Source organism: Augochlora pura, chromosome 1, assembly GCF_028453695.1.
Source record: "Augochlora pura isolate Apur16 chromosome 1, APUR_v2.2.1, whole genome shotgun sequence".
NCBI lineage: Eukaryota > Metazoa > Arthropoda > Insecta > Hymenoptera > Halictidae > Augochlora > Augochlora pura.
The window spans coordinates 5,248,097-5,267,788 of NC_135772.1; the positions used below are offsets into that span (position 1 = coordinate 5,248,097).

The following is a 19,692-nucleotide window of genomic DNA, read 5'->3' on the forward strand; positions in this document are numbered from 1 at the left end:
ATGCGCGTGCTCCTTCAGTCCGGCGCTAACAGTCCAAACCGATCCACATCCGGACTCTGGCGAAAAGGGAAAACTAGTCCTGCCCTCTGTTCAAAACAAATATCGATCAAAAATCTTCCCTGGAGAAAATCAAAAATCGAGAGGCTCGAAACGAAAAGACGAGGAGACGTCGGAGCGGAGCGAGAACGCTGCTACCGGGGAACGCGAAGCACGGTGCCGGCCTGATAAGGAAACTGGAGGTGGCGGAAGATTGTTAATCGGAGGCACAGGACAAAGTGTGTACATGTGGTAATGTGTCAGTGAACAAGTTTTTCGAGGAAGAAGAAGAAGAGAGAGAGAAAGAGAGAGAGAAGGCGCGGCGGTGAACGAGAAGTAGCCCCGAAGAGTATCCAGAATGACAAACAGCATGAAGCAGACAGTTATTAAGTGAGTTTCCATTTGCGTGCACACGACGGTTGCTCGAAAAATGGACAGGATCTTTGGAACTCTGTAAACCGCGAGAGCGTCGAGTGCCAGTAGTCGACAGTAATCCACTGTGCAACGAATCGTTGAATTTTTCTTTATTTTTCTCTCGGGAATGTTTAAACTAATTCGTACTCGCAGGCGCCAATCGGCGCGTGTTCCTAAATAAAAGAAAAGACAAAAGCATCCTGTGACTAATGCTCAACGTGCCGAGTTTTTTACTTTGACGCGTTGCGAATATTCACGACGCTGGTTTTTCAATTATTTCTCGGCATTTCGAACGCGTTTCATTGACCGATAAAATGGAGGGATAAGGGAGATTAAAGAGACGATAAACCAGTCGGTACAAGGAAATATCAAATATCTGTGCGTGTTTTTTTCGATTATCATTAAAGGTCCACGTTTCCTATATTTGCAATATCGTCGATGCGTTTGGTAATGCTTCGCTCGGACTCGCGTCTCTCGCTGGCTTATCGTGTATCGTGTACTTTGCGTACAAGATTCCAACGACTTGTGAAAACACTCCCTATCTCCTACCGAACTTTCCGAAATTGTCGAATGCATTGTCGTATGGCGCCGAGATAACGAAGCGCGTTGCAAACGGATCCCGTAATCACTGCAATCGCGATAATTTCACAAAAAAAAATGAGAATCGTTATCTCGTTGGTCGTATATACCTTGCAAATAGAATGTGCTTGCCTCGAAGAAACGCAGATAATGATCGATAATGAGGACTGCTTTTCAGCTAGAATCGTAAGGACAATAACATCGATCGTGCCAGGGTACCCGAGGGATGCTTCCTTTCGATCTCCTCGATTTTAACTAAAAATATCCTTGTCATTATTGTTCAGCGAACAATGGGTCCAGTCGTGCAGGGTAAATCGAAATTAATGCCTCGAGCTAGATGTATTTTATAACAGCAAAACGTAGTAATTATAGATTCCGATGGCTGCTTGGCAAATACAAATACACCCTTTCCAAAGCGAATAGTTTCATAAAAACAATTGCATAAAATAATATTCTCAATTAAAAAATGTATTACTCTAAAATACATCATCTACTTCGAGCAATAATTTATTTCGATTACTCGTTATTAACACAGTTTGTACTACACACTACGATGTATAACACCAGGAAATAAGTTATTGCTTGTTATGTCATTCCTTTCAACATCAGATATACGTAGCTGTACGATGAAAGTATCGCAAAAATAGATCGAAAAGTCGGACCGATTCGAGTCCATTCTCTCTTGTTTCTCAACGGAGTAAGACGACGACAATAGTGAGATCGCAAAAAGCAATCTAGTATTAACTTGCAAAAAATGGCTGCCATCATATCGGCAACGTCAGACTCGAGAGTCCAGACTCTAAAGTTGTAAAGAAACGATTCAATTATTTAATAAGAGATCGGTACATATTTTTCTTGTTCGAGACTTTCCAATATCGAAAACCTAATCTACAAGCTATGAAAACGATTCGTTTGTTGCACTTTCATCGGAGAAAGGAAGCGAGAGTGGAAATGCGATGGGGAAATAACGATTTCGAAAAACGTGGCCCTGGTCTGGTCAAATATAAAATATGTCCGAGGACTGGGCGACATTACTAATGAGAAATATTCCTCTAAATAAACATTCTGCGAACGTTTCGGAGAGAAATCGTGTGATTTCAATGCAGGTCGGCATTCGCGGTGATAAGCACGCCGCCCAGGCGTTGATGTTACGCTACATCCCTGCCATTATTCTGCCAGCAATATTCTCCAAAGCCGTAGAAATTGATTTTCGATTTTCGAAATGAATTATCGTCGAAAGAGCAAACGCGCGATGCAACTGCGTCGTGTTTCCAATGGTAAACATTTCTACAGTTGCTGCACGCATGGTCGACTGCGCCAACATATTTTTAGCAGTTTTTAAAATCAGTTATAAATTAACGCGTCTCGCCTATTTTAGGAAGAAAGATTTTCCTAGTGTTATTTTCCGTTTAGGCGATCGCATCGTCTGTATTATTCGTTTTCTGTTTCAAACATATTTATGTTCGCCGAACGTTCGGTTTTGCTTGTTATATTTCGTATTCCATTAATTGGAAATTTAGCATCGATTACTATGTGCGACGTTCTCCACCCTTGGTAAACGATAGAGTTAAAACAGCGATAAATCGAATCCACTCTGGCTCTAATGCACTTCCTACTTTATAGAATCAATTAACACAGCGTTGCTAAAGATCCCGTCGTTTCGCTGCTAGGAAAAGTGCTAGCAAGATCGAAGGTCTTTAACTATAAAACACGAGCGATCTCTTTTCCACGTGCGCAAAGTTTTTTGCACGCAGAATAATGGACCGTGGACAACCGTGCACCGAGACCGAAAATAAATTATTAACAAATACCCTAAAAAGTCTACGAATCGACTCTCGTTGCGTCGGGCTTTGACGAGAATCCATGGAGCTGTAATTTCCAGTTTCTCTGTTACGGAAAAACTTGAAAGTCTTCAAAGTTAATTAGCCCGATGACTGAGTTCCGGTTAAAGTAATCGGAGTAATTTCGCGAAGCCGCAGAAGCGGTAAAATATAAACAAATTCCTTCTCCGCGAACGTTTTGCTTCTTGTTAGAACCTCGCCGGGATTTCGCCGAAATTTTTCCCGTGTCTGCGGTTTTAACAATACGCGACCGCCTCGCGTCGCACGTAATTGCGATTCGTGTGCGCGCGTCCGTGTGGCTTTATCCACGGTCGCGGCGGCAGCGTTTTGCGAGAGACGATTGCGTCAAAAATGTTTTGCGATTCAGTTTATATACGGGACACGTATCTGGAGAAGAGGAAACGCGCGTGGTGAACGTACGCGTAAGCTTGTAAGTCGCAATGAACGTATGCTCGATCAATTCTCAAACTCAACGCGGTGAAAGTCCTTCGGAGCTAGTTTCACGTTCCACGATATCATACTCCATCTCGAGGTACGCTGGTGCTTGTTCATACACGGATCGACACTCTGCTCGATCATCGATGAATTTACAATGGCATTGTAAATCGTACGAAACACGTGCACACACTACAGCGACCTGAAATTTTCAACCTTCTCGGACGTTTGCGCAATCGGCACAATTGTCCAACAGAAGGGTCCAAAAATTCAGAAAATTATATAAATGTCTCTGGGCAATTGCAATTCAAAATGTATGCGTTAACATACGAGTACGTATTTTTTAACGAAGACAAATTAGACTCTTCGAAGAAGAAAGAAATATTAATAGGAAGCGAGAAGCTCTCAAGACCTATAAAATTAAACGTGTGAAATAAAACTGGTAAACATAAAGGAGAGAAAGCGGAAAGAAAGCGAACAAGATTTTTATTCTCTAATCATTTCTACGTCGAACATTGTATGGAGATTTTTTAATTAACGCTCGTTACGCGCGAATCTAGTTAGGGAAACGCGTGGTTCTAATTTGACGTTTGTCGTTTTTGTATTCTGATGGAGTTTCTATGAAAATGAAGTATTTATATCGGGTCGTAGTCACAAATATTGCTCTTTAGAAGCCACCGATGCTTTTACGTCCGTACGACGATATTATATTTTGTTACGATACCTGTGGCGCGCATTATTGTGCGACCATAAGCAACGTCCCGTCGACGAGATGGCGCGGCGTCATTGCTCGTCGAAAACTTCATAGTCGACGGTTTAATTAAATTCGTTTCCATCTAATAAAGAGAGCACGGGGCAAACTTGTATTTCCTCCATCGTGAATTCTGTTAACGATCAATAAGCTTGCTTTCAAGCGTGCAATATCGTCGAGAAATTTATTTTTCAACGTTCGATCGCGCGACAATATTTTTCATTATGAAAATAATTTCTACTCTTTTACGCCAGCGCCCCTAACCGGCGATCTAAATTTGATCAAGAATTCTCTTTGTTCTAACCATTTGAAATGCTTGAAAATACTGGGATTTAAAATACGGGCCGGACCTAGGAAAGAGGCGTTTTTTTTCTGAAATTTCTGCAACAATTTCATAAGAGGAGAAGTGAAAGTGAACTGCTCGGGTTGGGGGACAACCATCCGGGAGAAATCTCGCGATTTAAAATAAAGGGAAGCAAAGACAAGCTTTTCGTGCCCGCATGAATTATGAAAGTGGCGGCGACGATGTTGCAAACCCGTCCTCGCCGCTTTTCCGCGACTTTTTGCAAATCGAAGGATTATAAAACAGAGATACAGTTGCCCGCTGACCATGCAAATATTTGAAAACAATCACCGGCCGGCTACGTGTGTACAGGTTTCATTTTGAAATCGATTTCGTTCATTCGGATACAAACAACGACAAACCAAATATCTTGTTTAAACTTTAGCCGATCACGTGAACTCGCGCGAGACTGATTCGTTCGTAAGATTTCTGGTAATTTTTACGATTCCGCGGAAACGTCTGCTGTTGCAACGCATCGGTACGGAAGCGTCAATATTTTAACTCGTGTCGAGCGCTAGCGACTCTTACGGAAGAGGTTTTCGCGTCCCAACAAATTTCCATGGAAAACTAGACTTCGATCGTTTCCTAACAAATTGATACAAAAAAAGCTTGCAAAAAAACCGATAATTTTCAGAAATCATTTACCGCAATCCGATCGTATATTTTACCAATGTTTTACGAACAGTTTCAAGTTGGCAAAAAATAGATTCGATAACGTCCGCGTTAAACGATCGTTACACGGTGGACGACGCTAAAAAGAAGTGTACACAATGAAAGTTCTTATTTGCATTTTTCCGCTCGTACAACCGGTTGTGTTCGCGGACAGATAATTGTCATATCGGGTACACTTCTTCAGCTTCTCTGCGAAAGGTCCGTTACTTTCTACAGGAAGCAACTGCTACGAGCGACGCACACCGGTTGAAACCGATACCTTTAATGGGATTTAAGTTGTGCTAAAATTGTACACATCCACCCGATGCCTAATACTCTTGCATACGTGTACGCCGTCAAGAATAATAGACCGCTGAATAAAAGTGAAAGATCGCCTACGATGAAAACGTGATAAAATGTTTTGATACGGTATAGCTGAATCCACTGTGTCTGTCTCCACTACTGACAAAGAAATATTGAAACCCCGATAAAATATACCAGTCGGAACTAGATGCTTCTTCACAGGTGAGCGACGCGAAGCAATTTGCATTCCGCTCGGAGGGGCTGTTAACGTTTCTTATCACGTTTAGCCCGAAGTCACCGTCTAACGCGAACGAGGTTTCCGTGTTTCACGTATTTGCGACCTCTTAAGGAAATCAGCCAAAAAGAGATGGATCAATGCCAATTATTTAAATATTCGGCATGAGAGTACTGTTTTCGATGCTCGGAATGTACCACGGTCTCATTCCGAAAGAATACTAACCAGTTTGATGGCTTTGCATCTGTAGACAAAAATATATGGGTGTATATCTACACCCAATGCATATTCCGCATCGTTCAACATATTTTCTAAACTTTTTTTTTGTAACTTACAACCAATTACGATTGTTTGCGTTCGCTCGCCACCCCTCTCCCCTCTCTGTTCGCTTCTCTACTTCCCTTAACCACTCGACAACCCCTGCGCATACTCTCCTACAGCCTCCTCCTCTCTATACTCGCACCTGTGTAAAAAAAAAATATATACGCGCAAGCAAACGTTCTAAAATTGGCGTAAGGTACTATATAAAAATTATTCCAGTAGAAATTATTCCTTTCAACATTTTTATCGTTAACCATAGTTACTTAACGTGTCGGTTATCTAAATAGTATTCTCCCGTGCAATGTTCGCTCTTGCAAGTTTCGTGGAAATTGATAAAGGGAAAAATTTGAGTACGTCTGGTCGAAATGTTGCGTACCTGAGATGCTATTTTCAGAAACTAATCAACGGGAATTTTCCGAATTAACGAGCATTATTAAATAGGTCGTTCGCCGTTTCGCGCGGAACTGCAGAATTGAGGAAACGTCGTCCGAGGCGATCAGGTCTCCAGGATCGTCAATTTGGCGTTTAAACTGAAATGAGACGAATCGCATAATTCGCGGAAATGAGGCTGTCGCGTAATCCGCGATAATTGGCAGTTTAATTCAGTTGAAAGAAGTCCTGAGCAGGAAGATCTTTATCAAGGAATATAGAATAAGCAACGTACTGACGAAGTGGCTAACCGAGAAAGGAATATTATGTAGAAGTGTCTGAGTACTTGGAAAAAGTTGGCCTAATCTAGCTTTCAATGACCGTAATCATCGAATCAGACGCACACAATAACCACTGCATTATTTCATTTTCAGGCACGTGGAACTATAAAACTCGAGTACCCAGAAACTTCTGCTGAAACCATCCTCGTACTAATTATCTAATTATCCGGTTCAAAGGAGGCGAACCAGACCTTCTTAAAATAACCATTATTGTTGCGAAATTAATGGGAATCGTTCGCTAACTATGACAAAGTATACGTGCAGCTTGGCGTAGGCTCGTCGAACATTATGATCAATCCTGTACGTTGCCCAGGCTGTTTATATCTGTTCGCCAATTTGTACGATGTTTAGCGGCGCCGCTCAGTGATTGCCTGAGCCATTGGTACGACAAATTTGAAATCGATCGCTCCCCTAATTCCGTCATCCCGAAGCCAAATCGCGGCGTATCACGGGAGATCCTCTTTCTGCTCGAATGCTAACCAATTTTTAATTAGACCATAGCTCTAGCAGCGAGCGAAACGTATTGTTTTCTGTACCGTTGTAAAAAAAAATACACAAGAAAGAGAAACTAAAAAATTGTTCACGCGGTATCTGCGTCGTTAAGAGAAACGAGTTACAAATTTGCAAGTTGCTGCCACGGAATAGATATCGACTAATGAATATTCAGAGACGATTTGTTTTTGCATCGATACCGTCCGGGTCAGTTCGTTCTCGTTAAAAATGTCACGTATCTTGCGAAAAAGATTCACACTTGTTTTTATTATTATCATACCGTTAATTATCATTGACTGTATATTTAGAGACCATAATTTTATCTTTTGAACCATTTTAACAAACACTTGGCAATACTCGACACATTCCATCATACGAAAGTAGAACCAGCGAGCACTAGACAGACGCGCTAGAAGTGTCACGCCATAAGATATTACCATACAATTTTAATATCTATACATTTGTATCTAGTCTCTAAAAACTCGGCACAGTTACCCTCTATTCTTATCCTTAACGTCTGGACCATCTTTAATTAATATTAGCATAGATTATAATTGCGCTGAGGAAGATATTAATCAACCGCAGCTATAATCGACTGCGCAGCTTCGTTACGGAAATTTCTATGGAAAATGTTGCCCGTGGAAACGCATTTAAAATCTACTGTAAACGTCCGGGATGCCCGAAAAGTTTTCCAGCTCGCATCGCATGTGCAACTACTCTCGCGCGTTCGATTATCGATCCCACGATTATACCCGTGCATCCGCACGATCTTTCACGGTTCTGTTGTTCGCCGATTGTTTCGCTTTTCGCTCCTTCGACGGCTCCGCTTTATTCGGGTTGGCGCGGCGCGCAAAGTGTGTCAGGGTGATCGGTGTCGCGTTCTCACGTCGCGAGACGGTCACGCTCGACGTACTGGCATGGCTAATGGCACGGAAATTTGATTGCTCTTTCCGAGGGATTAGGAGTTTTCGTAAGCAACGAGCCGGCGACGACGCGTGTAAACGACAAATTGTTCTTCCCGACTGCCGTCGCGCTCCGTCGTACTGCGACGCGTCGCACAGAGGGATGAAACGACCATGTTGCGTCAAAATCGAACAACTTTTGATAGAGATCGGATAAAGCGATGCTAATTTTTTTTTACGTTAAAGTTAAAACGTTGAAAATAAGAGAAAAATAATCGAGTTGGATTCTCTTATGAGAAACGATGCCATAACGTGTTACTAAAAGCGCCCAACTGTTCCTGGTAACGCGTAGTAAATCACAATTTTAAATGTTCCCAATGTCAAATAAATTCTCGTCATTATAATACGATCGTACCACGTTCTACCCATTTGTCCATTATTCTGTAATATTTCAGCTTTAACGTAGAATGAAAATGGCACCGCTTTATCCCATTTCCATCGAAAGCTGTTCGATTTTGACGTAACTTTGTGATCTCACCCCATTGCGTGGTGCAGCCGCCGCTCCGACGTGCCACGACGCGCCACGACGCGTCGTCGGGGAATGATTTCCCTTTGCCGATCTGAAAGGCTAGCAATTAGCAATTAGGTTTCTCGTGCGCGTGCAGGCCATTGACTTTGCCGTCGCGGAACGGTGCGACGCGTCCCGATGCAAACTCTGTCCCTGGAGGAGGTCAATACACTCGCGACTTTACATCGTGCCGCGAACTTCATTGTATTCTCGGCGTCGTCCGCTGAACCACGCACCGGGAAGCCGCATTAACGAACCTAATTTGTTTACGATGTCCTTATTGCATAGGTTTCGAGTACGCTAGGGGTACGGCCGGCCGCTTAGGGTCGTCGGTCCGTCGATTACGAAATCGACCGGCCTCTAACCCGACGTCTGCCGCGTGTTTACGGGACGAAGGTATGAGAGACTGCTTAATGAAGCTCGGAGAAACCGTTTGTTCGACGCTCGTTTAAATCGTATTAAAGCTTGCACAATATTTCTCTCGCGGACGCTTTCTTAACGACTGCGGCCTCTCCGGGATAGAAAACGGGTAATTAATGTCGTCCCAGTCGACTAATTCCCGTCGACGCGGTGGCTGTCCTTTAAAGGCGCGCAAATTAAAACGAACCACCGACGTCGAGACTAAATACTGTATCGAAATGCCGGAAAATTGTTAACAGTCCCAACCTTGGAATTGTAACAGCGACCAATACACGGTGGGGTGGTTGGACTAGAATTTTGATCAATGTCCCAGTTCTTCTGCTTCGACAGTGCTGTCGAAGACCGCAATATTGTTAGCTGATATACCTGTCACTGATAACTTCAGCTTCGCCACTCGACAATACTATCTAGCATCCGTGCGTGACAGGTAACAAGTTGAATCTAGTTAGCCTTGGACTCTACCGTATTGATGAGTCTCGTTATAATGGCACGACCAATATCGCGCGGTTCCTTCGAGAGAAGTATCCTTTAGATTTCGGAATTTACGCGCGATTAGTACACCTGAACCACTGTCCCGTTACACAAGCGACCTACTCGTAAAATAATCTTATACGATTTCTCATAATTCACGGGACACTGGTAATTAAGAATAGATGCTAACCCTAAAATTGCGGGGAGAACGTCTCCGCTACAGCGGAATCGTTTCCCTAATTATCGGCTGGGTAAACGAAGGTAAAAAAAGGCAAAACGCCATCATTAGCTGGACGCGTAAGTAGGCACTAAACCAAGAAAACAATTAGGCGCGCATCGAGGCAACTGTGTCAAGGAGGACGCAGAAATTTAATGTTTCTTTCGAACGCGACAAATGTTCGAACGCGGACAATTGGAAATGCCGTATTCAGGTGAGACCACGGAACAATCTACCGTGCAGCCGTATTAGTTCACGGTTCGCCGCCGCGCCGGTGTAATCTACTTCTCGCTATCGAAAGGCAATCTACCTCTACCAACAAGAAAAACTCGCCGTAAAAGTGTATCGCCGCTTGGTTGCGAAATTTTCGTTCCCCAACCGATTATTTCCCGAGGGTGAAAGGATAAATCGCGCGGGCTCCTTCTCCGCTTTCCGTCGTCTTTCTTCGTAGATATAGATCTCGCAAAACGCTTTCTTCGATCCGCGAGGTACCAAGACACCCTCGAACGATTTCGCGCCGATGCATTCGGAAACGGGGGGAGAGGACGCGGCGGTCCGTTCGCATTCTGTCGAATCGATTGCGGTCGGAGGTGACCATAATTAGGTGAGAGGACACACATAATTAATTGTTACATCGTCACTGTTGAGCCTCAATTGCGTAAGGTACTCGCTGTGACACGGTGGACAATGATCGTTTATTTTCGAGGTAACAACGCTCGCGTAAATAGCGGTGCTGCTTGAAATAAACGCGCGGCGCGGTTTCAGGGGAAAACGCCGTTCTTTTCATTGGAAAAGGTTTTCCGTGGACCAACAAAATATTATACCAAAATAGAGCTGGTAGCTCGCGACTATTTCGACCACGGCATTCCGCCTTTCAGGTGCAGAAATTGTATGGTAATCTCGTAATGGACGTGTACTTATTTATGCGAGAACGTAATTGCTGAATATTTCATCTTGCAACTTACGTAAAGCTGCGGCATAGTCGTAAAATACTTCTTTTCTTCAACAAAGTGTCGCGCTTCCACAGAAACATAGTTTTCGAAACTTCGTGCTACTACGTATCTCCCGCATAATCTCGTCGTATTTTAAGTATATCGTTTCGACGCGAGTTTTCAAACGAAATCTTGAGATTGTTCCGCTTCGTTCGATTAAAGTCGTCGATTCCAATCCAAAGGCTTAACCTCTCGCGACGATTTCACGCTTCTTCGTTCACCATAGAATTCAAGGACCACGGTGCCGTTAACTAGAAACGTCGTAGACGCTAAATTTTATTGCTGCAACCACAGACGACTTCGATCTTCGCGGGTTTTACTGTTTCGCCGTCACCGTCCAAGGATAAATATAAGAAGACCGAAGTAAAGTTTCTCCATCGTCGCGCGACGTTCGATTTTTACTCTCCGACGAACTATTTTATTACAATTATTCTCGGTCTTCGAGACCGCGTCAGGTTACCGTGTCGCGATTAAAGATATAATATGCATCCTAGATAGAGTTGCTCTCCGAAGGTTCCATTAAATCATGTATAAGAACGGGGCTCGGTAAGTAAGTAGTCGTACTCACTCGGAATTTCTCTCGTTAGTCGTAAGTGGTTTTCCCCGTTGATTATAAATTGGCGGAGATCTTGAAGAAGCGATTCTCTTTTTTTCCAGGAATCCGACATGGTGGAAGAGGCGATCGGGACTGGAACGGGGGTTAACTGTAATAGCAGTTTCCGGAGTCCTTTTGTGCATCGCGTTGGTAGTGGCGATCGCAGTCGTTGCAGCGAACACCGCATCTTGCAACACGTCGTCGAGCAGCGGTAAACATCTGTTCCACTATCCGGTGTAGCGATGAAACAATTAATTCGTACACACACATACATCCATCGCCTAAAAATGCTTGGCTACGCCCATTTCAAGCTCCGTTTGTTGCAACTGTAGGATTTTCCACGCGCTTCTCTCGATAAACTCGCAAACTCTCGGACAAGGATCTCCACCACGCAACGTCGAAAACAGACTGAGGACTCCGAGACCTCCGTAGGGCCTCCTTTTATACGTGGTCAGAAACAAACGCACTTCATTCGCCCAGGTGTCATCAAACATACCGCGCTTCAATCGTGCCGCGTCTCAATCGCACTGCTGTCCCCAAACATGCTGCGATCGATTACATATACCGCGTCTCACTCGCACCGCGTCTTCAAACATGCCGCGCTTCGATCATACCGCGTCTCTGACAACTTTGTTTCAATCGTACCGCGTCTTCGCGTGAAAATTCGTTTTATTCAACGAATAAAATATAGTTTCAATCCCGCTACGATTTCCTCGATGACTTTAACTAACGGAGGCTGCTTATGTTTCTTTCCCCCCTCGCCGACTTCGTTACAACGGTCCGTGATAGGAAATGGTAATCGGTTAATTCGGAACGCGTAATTCGACGTCAAGAACACGGTGACGTCAATAAGCGTACCGGCTCTGACGCATCTGTATAAATTAGTATTGTTTTTAAAATTAGTCATTCGGACCAGGTCATTCGTTTCGGTCACACCTTCTCGGAGAACAGTCACGGAAACCCCGGGGTTGTTGATTCGGATGTATATTTTGATCGAGTGTCGATCGCGGACCGCCCGGGGTAGTTCATAAAAGAGTCTGAATCACTGGCACGGTTTTAGAGACCATCGGAAAATATTGATGTCTTGGAAGATAATCGTCAATCGACGGGCGCCACTGAAATTGTTTCTTTTTCTCCTCGCGGACGAGAGCAAAGGCTGATTCGATCGATAAAAGGGGATCAATAATAGATCGCTGCGTCTCGAGGCAGCGTTTCTAAAATACAAACGCGGATCGCAAATCTCTCGTAGCTTACATTTAACAGCCTCTTAAGGACTTGAGTCGACGAAGGCTAGCTTACATAACAATTTCTGTTCTACAATTAAACGATAACTCGTTCAACGTACCGAGATTTCTGTCAAGAGGAAACAATTTCTTACCAAACTCCCTCTGTCTTGTAACATTTCATCTACCGTCAATCTATGCGTAGATGTCTCCGGGATTTATTAAACGTCGATTAAAATTCTTATTCCTAAAATTCTGAAACTTTGTTTTAAGGGTTGGTGAACCCTTATTATATAATTATTATCACAAATTATGCACAAAATAACCAATCATTTGGGAGCTAATACATATACATATAATAAAGCGGATACACTTAAATGCGAGTGTATCGGTTGTGCTGGTTTCAGCTTGACATATAACCACTTCATATCGATCTTGCACACGCGTGAATTTCACAGATTCTAGACGAAATTACGCGTTAATAGAGCAATAGAGCAGTTTATCGCTACAGCTTACCCAAACGCTATTACTAACAATACTTAACAGCATCGTCTTGCATTTTGTTTTGCAATCGCATCCGCACCTGCACGAGATAGATCTACCTGTTAAATCAGAGGAATTACCGTACACAGCCAACGCCTTGAACGGATATCAGCAACCGAAGGTTCAAACGGTGAACGTACCATCTTGCGACGAAGACGTATGCTATACCCCGGAATGCGTGCACACGGGTTAGTATAAAACACAATTTACCATGCTAATATATCTACCTAGAGAAGCGCTAAAATTCCAATATTACGTTATCATTTGTTTGGGGATTTCTCAGCATCCAGAATATTGAAGAACATGGATACAGAGATAGAACCGTGCGACGACTTTTACGACTTCGCTTGCGGTGGCTTTCTGGAGGCAACCAATGTCCCGGACGATAAAACAATCGTGACCACGTTCACCGAGATCAGCGACAACTTGCAAAATCAATTGAGAGCCAGTATCGAGGAGAAAAGTCCGCCGAACGAGCCGAAACCGTTCAGGCTGGCGAAGAATTTGTACAAAGCCTGCATGAACAAGAGTGAGTTGTTTGAGAAACCTAGCGACCGTCGACGATCTCGCATTCGTATATTTTTTATTGCAAAACCTTCGATATTCTACGATTATGCGAGGGGTGGACTTTGACGAAGTCTATTTGTTTCAGCGCTAATTGAAAAGCGAGGTTTGCAGCCGCTCTTAAACATTTTAAAGAAACTCGGTGGATGGCCGCTGTTGGAAGGCGAGAATTGGAACGAGACCGAGTTCGATTGGAAGGAATCTGTGTACAGGTTCCGCAAGACTGGATACTCCATCAATTGTTTCATCGATTTTAGCATCGGCGTCGACTTAAAAAATAGCACCAGACGAATAATAGATGTACGTATGGAATCGAACAATGATATTCTTGTTAGACCGAGTCTAATCGACAAAGTTTCTACGAGACACGTATCGTTACGAGTGTCTACAAATAGTATAACGGACGAGTAATATAAAATACGGTGTGAATTACACAGTTTCCTGCGTTTCGAAAGACACAGCAGTTAGAAGCATTACATAATGAAATAATGAATGGCTAACGACTTATGTGCAGAGAGGGAAAGTGGATAAATCAATGTTTGTAGAAACTCTTAACATCTCGGCAATGTTAGAACGCGTGGTCTTGCACGCCACGCTGATTTCAATGTCAAGATGTTCGGTAAAGTTGTGGAAGCGTGTGACGCATGGAAATATATTGTTTTACAGCTGGACCAAGCGTCTCTTAGACTCCCGAGGGAATATTTGTCGAAGGGCTTCGACGATAAAATCGTGCAAGCATACTACAACTATATGGTGGATATCGCGACAATTTTAGGCGTCGACGAAGCTACGGCGAAAACAGAATTGAAGCAGTCGCTGGAGTTTGAGATGAAACTTGCCAATGTGAGTATGAAAAGCAACGATATTCGTATTATTCTTCTATTTTCTTAGAAGAATAATGGATTGACAGGTTTCAATAATACCTATCGATTAAGAATAACAATGTACTCACTGGAAACATCACCCGCAGATTTCTCTGCCGAACGAGAAACGCCGTAACGCCACCCTCCTCTACAACCCCATGACCCTGCGGGAATTATCGAAGACCTACCGCAGCATTCCGTGGAAAGAATACTTCAACACCCTCCTGGCGCCTAATGCCCAAGTGGACGACGACGAAGTCGTAATCGTCAGCGTTCCTAGCTACATCTCGGACTTGGAGGAGCTATTGGTCAGCACGCCGAAGAGGGTCCAAGCAAATTATGCGATATGGAGGGCTACTGCTTCGTCCGTGAGCTATCTCACCGAGGAGATTCGCAAGAAGCAACTGCAATATTCGACGGCGTTGAGCGGGAGAACGGAAAGGGAACCCAGATGGAAGGAGTGTATCGACACCGTTTCCGGTAACTTGGCTATCAGCGTCGGCGCCATGTACGTTCGGAAGTATTTCAAGGAGGACGCGAAGAAGAACGCTTTGGAAATGGTGGCCGACATCAGAGCAGAATTCAAAGAGATATTGAAGAGGGTACGTCTTGAGAAGGAACGTTAAAGTTATATCGAACTTGTTTGCGAACTAAGCTGTGAAATATTTCAGGTCGACTGGATGGACGAAGAAACGAGGAAGAGCGCGTTGGACAAAGCAGCGTCAATGTCCAGCCACATCGCGTACCCCGAAGAACTTCTGGATGACAAGAAGCTCGAAGATTTCTACGAGAAACTCGAACTGTCGCCCGACAATTATTTGGAGAGCATTTTGAACTTGACGTTGTTCGGGGTGGATTACTCGTTCGGAAAGCTGAGGAAGCCCGTGAACAAGACCGATTGGGTCACGCACGGAAGGCCGGCGGACGTGAACGCGTACTACTCGTCCATCGAAAACAGTATTCGTGAGTATTCTTAAATAAACGTTCTGGCGAGTATAGCCGAAAGCTAATTACGGAACGCGTTGCCCGCAGAATATCCCGCCGGCATTCTACAAGGCGCCTTCTTCAACAAAGACCGACCAAAGTATATGAACTACGGCGCCATCGGGTTCGTTATCGGCCACGAAATTACGCACGGATTCGACGATCAGGGCAGGCAGTTCGATAAGGTGGGAAATCTGGTCGATTGGTGGCAGCCGGAGACAAAGGAGAACTATCTCGAAAGAGCAGAGTGCATTATACATCAATACGGAAACTACACGGTCGAGGACGTAGGCTTGAACGTAAGTGACATCCTCCGATACTATTTCAGTGCGCGTGAACTGTTTTCGAACTATCGCACGATAAAAATCGCCTACGAACGCGGAATAACAGAGCGGGCTGCTTTTTAGGCGAACGCATTGCCTAAGCACGTTTTATCTCACGCGTTATGCAAATAGTATACGCGAATCTGCTGCCGGCGGTCTTGAACGATAAACAGTATAATACAAGTACACTAGATAAGCGAGAGGAGAATTCTGAAAATGAAATGAAAAATATTTCACCACACTGTGTTTCGCTAACTAATTCCTAAACGAGTATAGGTTGGGCAATCAATAGCGGACAAAAATAGAATAGTAAAGACGAGACGACGACGATCTAAAAAAATGTCCGATTGCTAAACATTTCTTTTCACCTATTTTTCAGTTAAACGGTATAAACACCCAAGGAGAAAACATAGCTGACAACGGTGGTATAAAGGAGGCGTACTTGGCGTACAAAAAATGGGTGAAACGGAACCATAAGGAATCACGATTGCCAGGACTTCCGTACACACCGGAACAATTGTTCTGGATCAGTGCTGCGAACACCTGGTGCACCAAGTACAGACCGGAAACGATGAAGCTTCGCATCACGACTGGGTTCCACAGCCCGGGTAAATTCCGCGTGCTCGGACCACTCTCAAACATGGAGGAGTTCTCGCAGGACTTCAATTGTCCTCTAGGCTCGAAAATGAATCCCGAAAAGAAGTGCGCAGTCTGGTAAAAAACAGACTTTGAGCAACAGTCAAACGACTACAGGAGCCTCGCGGTAAGCGACTGGTTAAACTCGTTGTTTTTCCGACATTTTGTAGAAAGAACGTTGACGGTCCAACGGAGATCTCTCTATGATCCCATCGGAGACCTCGATATTGTCTGATCGAAAACTGTTATACATAAAGTTCATAGTAACGATTGAAGGAGAGTAAAAGTGACGGTACTTACTTGTGGAACTGATGAAATTCAATTTCGAAGGCATAGTTGTGCTATTTCAGGGGGATCCTCGTCTTCGCGAAACAACTATAGAATTCCACGGTGGGCTGCCGGTAACGATGCACCCTGAAACATTTGTTTTATTAATAAATAAGTCCTTTTTATAAGAGAAAGTTATATGAGCGACGAGTATTGTACATAAGATTACAAAGAAAAAAAGGTAACCGAAATGGCACGCCATGACAATTTTTTTATAGAATTACGTTGGACAAAAACTATATCGGAAAACCTATCATTAGGTTCGAGTCCTTAAAGAAAAACGTGCACGCGTTAAAACTGTGATGTTTTCATAGGGAGTTGACAATAAATACTGACACGGTCTTTTGGTTATGCCATTAAGGTGACTCGCAAGAAAAAACTGCAGGATACATATAACTATTAATTATATTTTCAATTAATATTGTTCCATGGACATACAAAGTCAATGTGCTTTTGCTATCTGTGTAATGTTCGTTAGGCTCCGTTGAGCAGTGTAAGGTTGTTGATTAGAGTTACCATTTTTAAGTACTTTAGACGACGTAGTATTATTCGTAGTTTCTAATTAACAAACAATTACGCCACAGGCAACCGAAGAAAATGCCTGTGCAATTACTTTTGTACCGTTTTTGCTTTTCCATCTACGTATATTATAGCGATCTTCCACCTTGTAAGGGTATATATTTGGAAATTGTAATTTCTTTGTTACCATTTTCCAACGACAAGTGTGCCGCGTTTAGCGTAGAACCGCGATACTCCTATTTATATTGCGATACTGTATTAACTTAAGTTTAAATAGATTAATGTGTATTTAGCGTACTTGCTCAGCATAAAGTTTTAATATAAAAAGATCGAAGAAATGTTTTAGCTGAAAGTTTTGTTGTTGTACATCTAATCCGTTGAATAATAATAAATGAAAATTTTGTATGTAACGTGATCATTAAACGAACGTTTCACTCCGAACGCGAGAAAATAATTTTTTTTTATAATCGAACACTCGAGCTATGTAACGAGACCGTATAATTTTATTTCATTGTTTATTATATTTATTTAAAATGTAATTTTCTATAAAAAGTTCATAACACTGAAATAAATCGTATTATAAGCATTTCCAGAGAGATGTCTGGTATTATGTATATAAATCGCATTGAGAATTTAAAATAAATGAAATTATAACACTTTTTTTCGCCTAATAATATCACTAAGAATAACTTAAAATAGAAGAAATTCAGGACCCATTTTTGAACCGAAAATATCCAAAATTCAATTTGTGAAAAAAAGATTCTAACAAAATATTCTTATTCTGTTAATGCTAATACTGAAAACTAAGATTGTGATCATAAAATATAATGCTGATGAATTGGCAAAACACTCCTTATACATTGCATGACCTAAGCAAATAATGCAAAAACTTAGGGCATGATTTATTTTCAAACAGAAAAATGCTAGATATACAAATCGATGTAATAGATATATTATGGAGTTATAATAAAGGGAAACGTTGTAAGACTGTGTCATGAATGCCAACCACCCAGTTTTCAATTTTTATTTAATCAGATTTAATTATTTTGCGTTTGTGGCTTTGACCAATCTACATTTAGAATAAGATGGTCATAACCATAACCATTGAGAGTGGCAATAGCTTTTGCAGCTTCCACTCTATATTTGAAGTGGACATATGCAAACCCTTTACAAAGATTGGTTTGCTTGTCTTTAGGAAGATAAAATTTGAGCACCGTTCCAAATGGTTTAACAAGCTCTTCCAAGTCTGCATCTGTAGTACTTTCTGATAAATTGGAGATACGGATGGTAGTAATGTCGTCGCGTCTTTGCATTTGCATGGCATCCCCTCGCTTATTACCACCATCGCGCATACTAGGGGGAACATATTTGCTACCTTGAGGTTTCAATTCAGCCACTGCACCAGGTGCACCAGCACTAATAAGTGGTTTTTTATCATCTGGTACTTTTCCTAAAAGTTCAATGTTAGAGTATTGAAGTAATGCGAATATTTTAATATTTAAATTCATAGCAATAAACTTACCTCCAGCCAGAACTGTATCTTTGTAAGGACACTTTGAAGTCCAATGATCCCCATTACAATTACGACACTTAACCACACCTTTATCACCCATGTTTTTCAATTTATCAAGATTATCTTCCTCAACCTTATTTTCCTCTTCCTTGCTTGAAATGAACTGCATAAATACATCTTCACCACCGACTGTGGTAGCAGGATTGGGTCCAGGTCTATCGTCTACAGAATCTCCAAACTTGGCCCAATTTTTACGAACAGCAATTGTTTTTGACACTATACGTTTTTCTATTTTATATGTACGAACAACTTTGACTTTCTTATTGTCTTGGTTGTATTTGTATTCGGTAAGAACCTTGAATCCATTCTCATAAATTTCTGATGGCGGAGGTAACGTTGCTACTTCTTCCTCTACCTCGTCGGCCCAACTAGATTTCACATCTGCTACCGGCATCTTTCCTGTTTATGTCTCTAATATGGAATAAATAATCATTTACTATTTTGGGAAAAATTTACGATAATTAACGGAAACGATAGTTTGTAGGTAAAGTATTAGTAGATTGCTAAAAACATCTTGAACGAGATTAACAATAGAGCATTCATGTTCATACGCAGAAAACATAAACGCAAAATATGAGTAGCGAAAGTGACATTTCATTGAAATTATCTTACCGTGAATAGTTGAAACTTCAAGAAATCACGGCAAAGTCGAGATTAATACACTTAATACTTTATTCAAAAGTAAAAAGTACTGCAAATATATTTAAAGTTGAAACGAGGGACTGAAAAACTGCCTTCCACAATGGCTGACATGTGCACTGCACTGAAGTAAACCGTGTGTCAGCAAATGAGAGTGTTCATACTCGAGTTTTCGGGGCGCTTGGTAATGTGCTGCCATCGCAGCAGCAGGGAACCAAACTA

General features: G+C 42.4%; 2 protein-coding genes and 1 long non-coding RNA gene across 6 annotated transcripts in view; 1 reads left to right on the plus strand and 2 right to left on the minus strand.

Annotated features, from left to right (window-relative positions):
* LOC144471930 (uncharacterized) overlaps window positions 1–11,369 on the minus strand; it is a 113,835-nt gene extending 102,466 nt beyond the window's left edge. For all 3 annotated transcript variants that reach the window (XR_013494359.1, XR_013494360.1, XR_013494361.1), the window contains exon 1: window positions 11,250–11,369. This is a non-coding gene — a long non-coding RNA (uncharacterized LOC144471930). The remainder of the gene's footprint in view (window positions 1–11,249) is intronic.
* On the plus strand, window positions 29–17,918 carry Nep2 (M13 family metallopeptidase neprilysin 2). Of its 2 annotated transcripts, none has more exons than XM_078184421.1 (10): window positions 29–426; window positions 11,339–11,487; window positions 13,096–13,230; window positions 13,326–13,571; window positions 13,695–13,906; window positions 14,273–14,449; window positions 14,577–15,071; window positions 15,141–15,432; window positions 15,502–15,752; window positions 16,156–17,918. In XM_078184421.1, exons 1-10 carry the CDS (start codon window positions 395–397, stop codon window positions 16,492–16,494), a joined length of 2,328 nt encoding a protein of 775 aa, XP_078040547.1. In that variant the 5' UTR covers window positions 29–394; the 3' UTR covers window positions 16,495–17,918. The 2 variants fall into 2 exon arrangements, with proteins under 2 accessions (XP_078040547.1, XP_078040555.1); XM_078184429.1 differs by having other exon boundaries at window positions 13,132–13,230.
* On the minus strand, window positions 16,575–19,619 carry Eif3g1 (eukaryotic translation initiation factor 3 subunit g1). The gene is made up of 3 exons (XM_078184515.1): window positions 19,444–19,619; window positions 18,781–19,242; window positions 16,575–18,708 (listed from the first exon to the last, which is right to left on the minus strand). The coding sequence occupies exons 2-3, from the start codon at window positions 19,223–19,225 to the stop codon at window positions 18,296–18,298; spliced, it is 858 nt and encodes a 285-aa protein (XP_078040641.1). The 5' UTR covers window positions 19,226–19,242; window positions 19,444–19,619; the 3' UTR covers window positions 16,575–18,295.
* Window positions 19,620–19,692: the final 73 nt, after the last annotated feature.

Excerpts from the sequence above, each read along its gene's own strand:
- Nep2 (XM_078184421.1), top strand. The coding sequence starts at position 395 with ATGACAAACAGCATGAAGCAGACAGTTATTAA. Across the intron at positions 11,488-13,095 it reads CAACACGTCGTCGAGCAGCG|ATCTACCTGTTAAATCAGAG; the intron begins GTAAACATCTGT and ends TGCACGAGATAG. Across the intron at positions 13,907-14,272 it reads GCACCAGACGAATAATAGAT|CTGGACCAAGCGTCTCTTAG; the intron begins GTACGTATGGAA and ends ATTGTTTTACAG.
- Eif3g1 (XM_078184515.1), bottom strand. The coding sequence starts at position 19,225 with ATGCCGGTAGCAGATGTGAAATCTAGTTGGGCCGACGAGGTAGAGGAA. Across the intron at positions 18,709-18,780 it reads AGATACAGTTCTGGCTGGAG|GAAAAGTACCAGATGATAAA; the intron begins GTAAGTTTATTG and ends TTGAACTTTTAG.